The sequence below is a fragment of the Microcaecilia unicolor genome, chromosome 3 (genome assembly GCF_901765095.1).
Source record: "Microcaecilia unicolor chromosome 3, aMicUni1.1, whole genome shotgun sequence".
NCBI classification, from domain to species: domain Eukaryota; kingdom Metazoa; phylum Chordata; class Amphibia; order Gymnophiona; family Siphonopidae; genus Microcaecilia; species Microcaecilia unicolor.
Genome location: NC_044033.1, coordinates 250,911,149 through 250,922,935, shown reverse-complemented (window position 1 = coordinate 250,922,935; position 11,787 = coordinate 250,911,149). Strand labels below are relative to the sequence as shown.

At 43.2% G+C, this 11,787-nt stretch overlaps 1 protein-coding gene across 4 annotated transcripts; it reads right to left on the bottom strand.

Annotated features, from left to right (window-relative positions):
• Positions 1-724: 724 nt before the first annotated feature.
• LOC115466493 (transmembrane protein 100-like) lies at positions 725-6,099 on the bottom strand. 4 transcript variants are annotated; one of them, XM_030197749.1, is made up of 3 exons: positions 5,785-6,099; positions 2,232-2,304; positions 725-1,392 (listed from the first exon to the last, which is right to left on the bottom strand). In XM_030197749.1, the coding sequence occupies exon 3, from the start codon at positions 1,378-1,380 to the stop codon at positions 982-984; it is 399 nt and encodes a 132-aa protein (XP_030053609.1). In that variant the 5' UTR covers positions 1,381-1,392; positions 2,232-2,304; positions 5,785-6,099; the 3' UTR covers positions 725-981. The 4 variants fall into 4 exon arrangements, with proteins under 4 accessions (XP_030053609.1, XP_030053610.1, XP_030053611.1 ...); XM_030197750.1 differs by having other exon boundaries at positions 725-1,389; XM_030197751.1 differs by lacking the exon at positions 2,232-2,304.
• Between the last annotated feature and the right edge of the window lie 5,688 nt (positions 6,100-11,787).

The following is an 11,787-nucleotide window of genomic DNA, read 5'->3' as shown; positions in this document are numbered from 1 at the left end:
GCTTTCATCAGGAACATATCATGCATGCTGTCTCTCTTCCTACCCCTTCCAAGCTGGCTCTCATCAGGGATACATTATGCATCCTTTCTCTCTTCCTTCCCAGCTGACTCTCATCACATCATGCACACTCTCTTTTCCTACACTGGCTCTCATCAGGGACACATCATGCAGGCTCTCTTTCTCTCTTCCTACCCCTTCCCAGCTGGCTCTCATCAGTGAGACATGCATGTCCTCTCTCTTCTTACCCTATCTAAACTGGTTCTCATCAATAACACATCATGGACACTCTCTTCAGCCAGCTCTCATCAGGGAGCTATCATGCACACTCTCTCTTCTTACCCCTTCCCAACCGGCTCTCATCAAGGAGACATCATGAATGCTCTCCCTTTTATTGCCCCTTCCCATCTGGCTTTCATCAAACTGACATAGACATAAAACAGTAAAATCCAGGATGGGTTCACCTAGGAGAACCTGGTTCTGCACCTCTTCCCCATCCCAGCTGCTGAGGTGTTTGCCTTTTAGTTTCAATCCAAGGTCATCTGCACCTGTATCTTGTACAGTATAAAATACAAAGTTTTATTGTTGTATTTTCTCTCTTTATTAAAAGTGCACTGGAGATTACACAATATCCAGTATAAAATTCTAATAAACACAGTTATAGTTCGCAAGCAACAGGAAAAAAATAACCCTGCCCCCCCCCCCCCCCCCACAAAAAAAACCCTAAGCTTTTACAGAGTCCATCCACAGCCTCACTACTGCAGGACAAGCCCTCGGGGTCTGGGGGAAGACACTGAGTCCCCATTATCATCTGCAGTTTCCTTTCAGGGAAGCACAGAAGCATCAAAGCTATGTTCTTTCATCCCCCCACCACCCCCTCACCCCCAATATCTCCTCATGTGTACACTGGCTGTCAGCACCCTCTTGGAACTAAGAAGATCTGGACCGGTCTGTCAAGTCTTTTGGGAATGGAGTCTGCTCGCCTTAAACTGTCATCTTTTTCTCCTGCTCCTCGCATACCAGCATAGAGAAGCTCTCCTTCCTCCTCCTCCGGCCCTTCTTCCAGCAACGTCTCCACATACAGCTGAGGGCCACAGAGGTCAGGCCGGAGCCCAGCAGCACCAGCCCCAGGGTGGCTATGACGGAGCCGTGGGAGTCCCGAGTGTAGGCCACCCCGGTGGTGACAATCCCAATCAGGGTGGTGACCAGGCCGAAAGCCAGCAGACAGCTGTGGCAGGAGTATTCCAGGCCGCCAGTGGTGGTGCCGAGCAGGCGTGGATCGGCCTGCGTTTGGACCTCCACATCTTCATCGGGCAGGTCCGGCTTCCTCTCATCTTGTGGCAACGCTGTCAGCGCCGTTAGCGTCACCTGAGGGCGGGCCATCGTGGAGATCTCCTTGTAACAAAAAGAGTGAGAATTGACCAACGGAAAGTATCACCCATTAAGAACCAGCTGAATTTGCAAGCCACAGGCTCCACAACCTGTGGTCACCAGTTGAAGCCAGATGAACTCATTTTCTCCCCAGTGGAATCTGCGGACCTGTAGTTACAGGATACAGTAAGAAAAGCAGAAGCTGTAGATGCCACGGAGAGGGGGTTGGGAAGCTAAAATCAGCCCAGACAGTCCCTAATGACCTGGAATCTGTTGGTAATCCCGCTTCAGGAGTCATGCAGGATACTTTAGAAAAAGCCACAGCATTTGTGAGATGACCACCTTATAAAACTGAATTGGAAAACAATAAAACATAAGAATAGCCATACCGGGTCAGTATCCAGTATTCTGCTTCCAACAGTGGCCAAGCCAGGTCACAAGTACCTGGCAGAAACCCCATTAGTAGCAACGTTCCATGCAACCAATCCAAGGGCAAGAAGTGGCTTCCCCCATGTCCATCCCAATGACTATAGACTTTTCCTCCAGGAACTTGCCCAAACCTTTTTTTTTTAACCAGATACGATAACCGCTGTTACCACATAAGTTCCTGAGGTTAATTATTCTTTGAGTGAAAAAAATGTTTCCTTCTGTTTGTTTTAAAAGTACTTCCATGTAATTTCATTGAGACTAGTTAATAACCACCTATTCAAATAGACAATCGTAACATAAAGGCGATCCCATCATATCTTATACTCACTGTGTGGCAACAGTAAATAAATTCCAACAGGAATTATTAGGAAAGGAATAGAGAATAAATCAACAAATATTATAATCCCTCTATATCGCTCCATGGTCAAACTCACCTTTTTACGTTACTTTTTCTTGAGAATTGTGTGCAATTCTGGTCGCCGTATCTCAAAAGAGATGTGGTGGAACCTGAAAAAGTAAAGAGAAGAGTGACCAAAAATGATCTAGAACACGGACGGCCTCTAATATGAGGAAAGGCTTAAGAGATTAGGGCTCTTCAGCTTGGAGAAGAGACGACTGAGAAGGGATAAGATAGATGTCTACAAAATCCTGAGTGGACTGGGGCGGGTAAAGGTGAATCAATTTTTTACGCTTTCAAAAAGTAGAAAGACTAGGGACAATCCATGAAGTTACAAGGTAATATTCTTAAAAAAAATTTTTAATTCAATGATTAGTTAAGCTCTGGAAGTTGTTGCTGGAGGATGTGGTAAAAGCAGTTAATGTAGCTGGGTTTTTAAAAAAGGTTGGGTAGATTCCTGGAAGAAAAGTTCACAAACTGTTATCAAGGTAAACACAGTTAATGCAGTTGGGTTTCAAAAAGGTTTGGACAAATTCCTGGAGGAAAAGTCCGTAAACTGTTATTAAGGTAAAAGCAGTTTATGTAGTTGGGTTTTAAAAAGTTTTGGACAAATTCCCAGAGGAAAGGTCCATAAACAGTTATTAAGGTAGACCTGGGGAAAGCTACTACTTATCCCTGGGATTGGTAGTATGGAATGTGGATTGGCCACTGTTGGAAGCAGGATACGGAGCTAGATGGACCCTTGATCTGACCCAATACGACAACTCTTGTGTCCTTAACAATTGCAAGTATCCACTATGTATATGAAAAGGTGACATCCATGCGGAAAACATTCTTGTATTTTACACCTCCAGATTCTAATCATTTACCTTGGCTTTTGAAGTGTTCAATTACTTTATCTGTCCCTAAAGCAAGTGAACTGTAAGCAAACCTCGGTCTTGCATTTTCCAATACAAATTTAAACAAAATTGAAATCACTTATCTGAAATATTCTTCATTCCCCATTGTTCAGTGACAAATGTTGAATGAAAGGATGAAGCTGAGACATCTGTCATTCAGTAAACAATGGGGAATGAAGAATATTTCAGATAAGTGATTTCAATGTTTTAACTGTGCATTTGAAATTTCAAGACAGAGGCTTCTTTACCATTCATTATGTTTCTGTGTTTTTCCATTGGGGTGAAGAGAGAGAGACAGAGCATTCTGCAGCCATGCCCGACAAGAGAAACTAAAAGCTGCCAGGACATATGGAACTTTGGAAGGCTAAGTGCTTTGAAAATATGCCTCTTAAAGTGTAACAAAATAAATTCCAATCAAAAAACATAAACAGTCACATGTATAAACTCTTAAAGGTCTGATTCCCCCTTATACTTCTAAAATTGTGTATATGTTTTCATTGGGACAAACACAGATACAAGAATCTTCAAAGGTTGCCCGAGCTTTTAATCACTGCTCGTCTCTAATGAATTAAAGTGATCCACATGAACTCTATCTAACCACAATATCACTTTGTATTTGTTTGCAAGCCTCTCCGGTACTATGTAAGCCACATTGAGCCTACAAATAAGTGGGAAAATGTGGGATACAAATGTAACACATAAATAAAATAAATAAATCCCTCCAAGTGCCACCCTTTATAATGTTGCATTCGCATTTCAGTAGAAAGCCGAAGAGATGCTTTCACAAGGTTGAAAGTTTGAAAGCTTTTTTGACAGGTATCTTGAAACAGCCTCGACGAAATATGGATCATGTCGAGACCCGTTTTTCACCTATAAAAGCTAAGTGAAAACATTATATTTAATTTTTTGAAGCAACATTATAAAGGATGGCACTTGGAGGGATCACTTTAATTCATTAGAGATGAGCAGTGATTAAAAGCTCGGGCAACCTTTGAAGATTCTTGTATCTGTGTTTGTCCCAACGAAAACATATGAGCACGTCCTTATACACAATTTTAGAAGTATAACGGGAAATCAGACCTTTAAGAGTTTATACATGTGACTGTTTACGTTTTGATTTTTCTCATCCATTACTAAAAAGTTTTTTCTTCCCGTTTTTTGATCTCCTGAGCTGCCTCCCATCTGTCTCTGATTCTAGACAGTGCGTTTTTTTCTAGCAAAAAAGGTGATGGTACTCAAATGCTAGGCCACCCATCAGGGATGGGGTGATCACTGAGGGACCCACCCCACAATGGCCAGCCCCCCTGCAACCAGTCACAGAACCTATAACAAGGCAGAATTGGTGTGTAGAGCTTGAGCTGTTTCATTTAAAACTTGGGGACCATGGGTCAATTTTAACAGACAATGGAAAAGGTGCCAGTACTCAGTACTCCCTCAAAAAAGCCTTGACTCTAGATCATCTCCTGAGCTCCCTCCCAGCCCCGTCTTTTGCCGATTCTAGATCATCTCTGGAGGTCCTTCTCAGCCCCATCGTTCTCTGATCCTAGATCATCTCCTGAGGTCCCTCCCAGCCTCATCTTTCTCTGATTCTAGATGATGCCCTGAGATCCCTCCCAGCTTCATCCTTCTGTAATCGTAGATGATCTTCTGAGATCCCTCCCAGTCTCATCTTTCTCTGATTCTAGATGATCCCCTCAGGTTCCTCACAGTCTCTTTTGTCTCTGATTTTAGGTAATCTCCTTGCGGTGGTCCCATCCTAGCCTATCTTCCTCTCATTCTAGACAATCCCCTTAGGTCCCAAACAGCTCTCATCTTCCTATGATTTGTGTCAAGTTTCAAGTTTATTGAAAATTTCCTATCCCAACCAACAGTGGATACCATCTGGGCAGCTTACAATCTAAAACCAGAGAGTAGAAGACAATGAGAGGGAGGACTTGAAATATAAAAAAAGAGGGGTTGAACCTAAAATCGTGATAGGAAAGTAGGGAAGGGATTCTAAGTTGGCGTCTCTCTCTCTTCACCCCAATGGAAAAACACAGATGCATGTTTTGATGCAACTGGACTACTGCAATGCCTTGTATGTTGGTATGGCTGCTTCATGAGTTAAGGCATTGCATAGTCCAGAATGCTGTTGTGAAAACAATTGTGAGTTTATCTAGATTTTCACGTGACACCTGCTCTTAAGCAACTACACTGGCTTCCAGTGGCACAGAGGATTCATTTGAAGATGCTGACAACTGTCCATCAGGCCTTGTTTGCTTCTGCCCCGCCTTACCTGAAGCAAGCACTGCACTTGTACCATCCCAGACGTATGTTAAAGATCAGAATCAACTATGCGTATTTCTGTTGACGCAGTAATGCAACTGCGATATGTCAGCTGGAATTCTCCTTGTGGAATGAACTATCTGGCCAGCTTCGGCGATGCTCTGACCTTAAGCAGTTTAAAAACTGTTTGTTTCTGTGTTTTGGTAATTATATACTACCTATAACTAGGTGGTTTACATTAAAAAAACATTAATAATCAACCCCAAATACAAAAACATTACTCAGCATCGAACAGCAGACTCCTGTATAAGTATTGAAAATAAATAAATAAATAAATAAAAGGGAGACAGGTTAAGAAAGGAAGTCTTGCAAGTCATAGGTTTAAGGGGCACATTAGAAAGATTGCCCTGCTAATTTGGTTCTTACCTTGCTGGGAACTGCCTCAAAGATGATGCTGGCCAGGGCTGATAGGAGAATCTTTGAAGGTTTTTTGCTCTATAGACTTGTCCACTCTGCTGTGGTCTTGCTCTTTCTTTCTCTCTCTCTCTCTCTCTCTGGCAGTCTTTCACACTGGATCACAGATGGTTTGTTCTTCCTCTTATCCTGTTTCTTCTTGCTAATTTCTGCTACTTGATCACTCTCCCTCTCTCCACCTTCTTTATACACTTCTATGCTTTTTTCTTAGTCTCACTTGTTAATTTCCCCCTTTTTCTTTTCTCTTTATTCCTATTTCCTTCTCTCCATCTGCTTTTATATCTTCTTTTTTTGTCTTTTTCTTTTATTCTTTCTTCTCCTGACTCCTTGTTTCTCTCTTTTTTCTTTCTTCTTTCTTTCTTCCTTTCTTCACCTATTTCCTTCTCTCTTTTTTTCTTGTATTCTCTTTTGTATCTTGTTTATTTTCCTTTCTTCTCTTTCTCTCTCCTTTTCCTGTTTTCTATCGTCTTTCTTTTTCTCTTCTCCTTTTCCTTTCTTCTTTTTCTCTTCCTCTTCTCTTTCTCTCTTTTTTTGTCTCCTTTTCCTTTTTTCTCTTTGTTTCCTTGTCCTCTTTCTTGTTTTCCTCTTATCCTTTTCCTTCTGTATCCTGTTTCTTTTTCTCTCTTTCTTCACCTGTTTCCTTCTCTTTTCCCTTTATTCTCCTGTTTTCCTTTTCTTTCTTTCTCCTGTTTCTTTTTCTCTCTTCCTTTTTTTCCCCTATTTGTTCTCCCCTCTTTCCCCGGTGCACTCTCTTTCCCGCTCTCAGTCCCTCACCCTCTGTCTCCTTGCTCCCTTCTTTCCAACTTATGATTGCAGTTTCTGCCTCTCTCTTAACTGCATCTTCTACTTATGTCGGTTTTGTTTCCTCCTTTTAAAAGTTTTCTTTTTCACCCTCCCCGTTTCCACACTCTCCTCCCCACCTCCTGCTACAATCAGAAGTCTGCCTGAGAGATGAAGATGATAAGGCAGGCAATTAGCAAGTTCCTCTCCCTGCCCATTAAGGACTGCCCTGACCCTCTTATCTAAGGGTGGCCCCCTCACCCACCAAAAACACAGAGAAAGGCACAGGTAGTGGGTAAAGAATTCACACCAACATAAAATGGGTAACAAACTGCATGGACATATATTTCTTTGAATTTATTAACCGCCTTTCTGAAGAGATTCATCCAAGGCAGTGTACAGCAGGTGCAAAAAACAGAACAAAACATAAAGACCTTATATACCGTGTCTACCCTAAGGCTCAGAATGGTTTACAATAATAAGAAACCAATGTACAAATAAATTAAAGTCAAGTAATAAAAAGGTCTATGAAAAAGTACACAAAATGCATAAAATACAAATATAAAAAATACATAAATTAAGACATAAATCAAGAATAATACTGGGAGAAAAACCAGCTTTTCAGTAATTTCCTAAACCAGTGGTTCCTAAACTGATCCTGGAGGCACCCCAGCCAGTCAGGTTTTTGGAATGTCCACAATGAATATTCATGAGAGTTTTGAATGCAGTGGAGGCATTGCATGCAGATCTCTCTCATGAATATTCATTGTGGGTATCCTGAAAACCTGACTGGCTGGGGTGCCTCAGGACCAGGTTTGGGAGCCACTGTCCTAAACCTTAAATCATTAGTTTCAATCCGGATCTCAAAAGGTAAAGTATTCCAGCTTGGGACTACAGCATGTACAAAATGTCTCTTAGAGGTGATGGCCAGCCTAGGTCTAGAAAAAAAAAAGCAGCTGTTGAAGTTTATTAACATGCAAAGACCTGCTGGTAGTTTTAGGAGACTAAATTGTAATTAATGCGGAAAGATATGCTGTACAAAGCCCATTCATTATTTTAAATACCCAGTGTACCTGAATGCAACTCACCTTGAGCTACTACTGAAAAGGTGTGAGCAAAATCTAAATAAATACCAGATAAAAAGACCTTAAAATGTATTCCAGCATGGACAGGCAGCCAATGAAGTATCAAATACAAAGTCATGACACGGAAATTTGTTTGGAACTACACTCAAGGCAAGCAAGCTGTGACAACACAAATGTAGTTGAGACTCATATACTAGAAGCTGTGATAGAGATGTATTCTATGTTCTAGGCCACAGTGAGGCTCTGAAGAACGTCTTAGTTCCAGCTGCCAACAGACAGCAGAAGTACACAAGGGTTCACTTGCTGGATGGATACTAGTGCAAAAAACGTTTCATCAGTGATGACATCGCCAGCAAACAAGATGGCCACCACCACCTCAGAGGGTTTATGGATTGAAGCTCCACATGAAAGGTTTCAGGCCTCTGCTATACACCCCAAGGATGTCCCAGAAAACCAGGCTTGGATCTTCTCCTGAGGCAAGAGAATTTTTTGCAGCATCTTCACAAAGCCACGGGCATCGGTAGCAGCATTGATTTGCAGCCCTCATGCACCGACTGTGAACTGTGGTAAGCTGCCACCATCTTGAGGGACAAGTCTCCCTTTCTCCTCTCTTCCCTGCTAATTTTCTGATGTTAGTTGTCACTTAGACTCTGATCCTATGTTAAAACGGGAATCCATGAAGGTATGTCCAGAGAAAAAGTATAAGCCGCACTGCATAAGAGAGAGGAAAAACTCATGCTAAAATTGTGGCATGACATACCAGCTCCATGGAAACTGACTTCCTTACCCATGTTTTCATGCACCAGCTCTCTGTGTGTTAGCATGTTGATCCCATGTGAAGGGAACTAGTCATGCTTGGGTGCATTGTTTCCCTATGTAGGATACATGTCATTAGATTAAGACCCTATAGGTGACCTCAGCCAATCCTTTTCCAGCATTCTCCATTGCGCAGCCTGGATCCCATCCGTGAAGTCTTCAGGAAACAAATGACTAGCATCAATGCAGCTTTGCCTCGTATGGCAACCTCACCCAGGTCAACCCAGAGACCCTTGCCTGCATGGAGAGGTCATTCCTACTTTTCTCAAGGGATATCAGAGCATCATGAGTGCCACAGGGCACGATCAGGACTCAAACAGCCTCCTTAGGTTGCCTATGTGTGGTGTTTGTGTGCAAACTCAGAGGGCCTGCCAGGGACACGTCCTCCTCTCCTGTAATCCCAGACAAAGCTCCTTAACAGATCTGAGGCCTACAAACCAAAGAGATCTAAAATTAACCAGTACCAGACACAAAGCCAGGGAGAGAAAGAGAGAGAAAACATAATTGCTCACCGTCTAAAGAGGCTGGTATTTAGGAAACATTTCTTACTCTCTCTCTTTCTCATCACCATGCCAACACCTACTGGTCATACGGAAAGCGTGAAAACTGTTTCTCAGGGCCTGTATTTGTTTCTGTTCAGGATATCCCCAATGGGTAGGCAGTTCACGCAAATATATCTCATAAATATTCAATAATATTATACCAAAAACTCAAGTGGCTTGGGGGAGGGAATGGAGGACCCGTCTGAGCATCAATGGACTATTTTATCAGATAATAAATGAACACTATTCCCATGCGTGGGGATCTCTCAGGCACAAAAAAACATTCTGATTGGTTCACATGGGATGTGCATCTCACCTCTGATGTCATAAATCTCTGAAAACCTATCTCTGTAACAAAGCCTACCATGAAAACCCATAACCAACTATAATACAATACCTATACACCTTTATTCAGAATGTATCCTTCTATAACTGCTTGACCAAATCCTCCTGTTTTCCTTGACTCTTTGTAACACCAATTATATTCTTTACCCTGGTATGGCGATACCGTAACAGGTCTTTGTAAGCCACATTGAGCCTGCAAATAGGTGGGAAAATGTGGGATACAAGTGCAATAAATAAATAAAGCCTTTCAAGCTCTTAAGCCTTTGATTGGTTGGCCACAGAAGCTACTTTCTTTAGGTACCTCTGATGTCATAGAACTCTAACATTCCCACGGTGTGAGCTGAAAACCCTGAGATGTCAGAGTCTGTCTGCAGTGCAAGAGCAGAGAAAAAGAAGCAGAAAAGCATTTCCTCCTGTACTCAGCAAATCCAAAAGAGAGAAGAGACACATTTCCTAAGGAGAAAAGACAAAAACAGAGAGCAAAGGACCACAGATTAGAAATAGAAATGTGCAGACACAAACTTGAGTTGAAACCCTGATATGTCACAGACTGTCTTCAGTGCAAGAGCAGAGAAAGAGAAGCAGAAATGTATTTGCTCCTGTACTGAGCAAAACCCAAAGACAGAAGGGAAAATTAGGTTCTTACCTTGGTAATTTTCTTTCCTTTAGTCATAGCAGATGAAGCCATTACGTGTGGGTTGTGTCCATCAACCAGCAGGGGGAGATAGAGAGCACTCAACTTTTCACAGTGCCTCATGGCCAGCCAGCTCCACTGCCTCTTCAGTATTTGAAGCTTCCAAAGCAGTATGGCAAACCGTAATGGGAATAACATGAACTTTCCTCACAGCGAACGATGGCCCCTTAACAAGGGCATGAACTCAAAAGGAGGGAATGAACACATCCTCCTGGAGGGAATAAACTCATCCTCCAAAACATAAACTGGAGGGAATGGACTCATCCTCCTATAAGTGAACATGAAATCCGAAGACTGTTTTCCAACTTTCTCCCAAGGAAGGAACTTCAGGAAACAAGAACAGAACCTGAAACAGATTCACAGCATACAGACAATCATACAGGGAGGGCTCATGGCTTCATCTGCTATGACTAAAGGAAAGAAAATTACCAAGGTAAGAACCTCATTTTCCCTTCCTTGTCATCAAGCAGATGAAGCCATTATGTATGGGATGTAACAAAGCAATCCCTATATAGGGTGGGAACAGGTCACACCACGCGCTAGCATTTGTGCTCCAAAATGCGCATCCCTCCTAGCAGCCACATCCAGCCTGTAATGTCGGGCAAAAGAGAGCTTAGAAGCCCATGTTGCTGCACTGCATATCTCTTGACGAGAGAGTGCTCCAGTTTCAGCCCAAGAGGAAGAAATCGCTCTGGTAGAATGCGCCTTAAAGGCTACAGGCGAAGACCAGCTGGCAAGCAGATAAGCTGAAAAGATAGTTTCTTTGAGCCAGCGGGCAATAGTGGCTTTAGACGCTGGAGACCCTCTGCGAGGACCTGATAGCAAAACAAACAGATGATCATAGATCCTGAAAGAGATAGTAACTCGCAGATACTGCAGCAGAGTCCTGCGCACATCCAACAGGTGCAACTGCCCAAAAGATTCTGGAAACTCCTCCTTATCAAAGGAGGGCAAGAAAATAGGCTGGTTTAGGTGAAACACTGAAACCACCTTAGGCATGAAAGAAGGCACGGTCCGAATCGTGACCCCGGACTCTGAGAATTGCAGAAATGGGTCTCTACAGGACAGCGCCTGGAGCTCTGACACCCGTCTCGCCGAAGTAATGGCCACAAGAAAAACGGCCTTTAGTGTCAAATTTTTGTACGATGCTCGCCGAAGCGGCTCAAAATGAGAAGCCTGCAGGGCCTTCTAAACTAGCCCCAGGTTCCAAGCTGGACAGGGTGCTCGCATGAAAGGCCGGAGCCAAAGCACCCCACTAAGAAACTGTGCCACATCTGGATGAGCAGCTAAAGACACACCTTCAACCTTACCATGAAGGGAGGCCAACGCTGCCACTTGCACCCGCAGGGAATTATAGGCCAAACCTATTTGTACACCATCTTGCAAAAAATCCAGAATCGGCGAGGCAGGAGCCCGCATGAGTGTGATCGCTTTTGAAGCACACCAAGACTCAAACTGGCGTCAAATCCTGGCATAAGCCAAGGAAGTGGAACGCTTGCGGGCCTGCAGGAGAGTGGAAATGACTGTGTTTGAATAGCCTTTGTCCCTCAATTGCACCCTCTCAATTGCCATGCCATAAGACCAAAGCGGCAGGCGTCCTCCAGGCTACTGGGCCCTGTGACAACAGGTTCGGTACCAGAAGTAAAGGAAGGGGAGCCTCCACTAGCATCTGTCGGAGGTCCGCATACCAAGG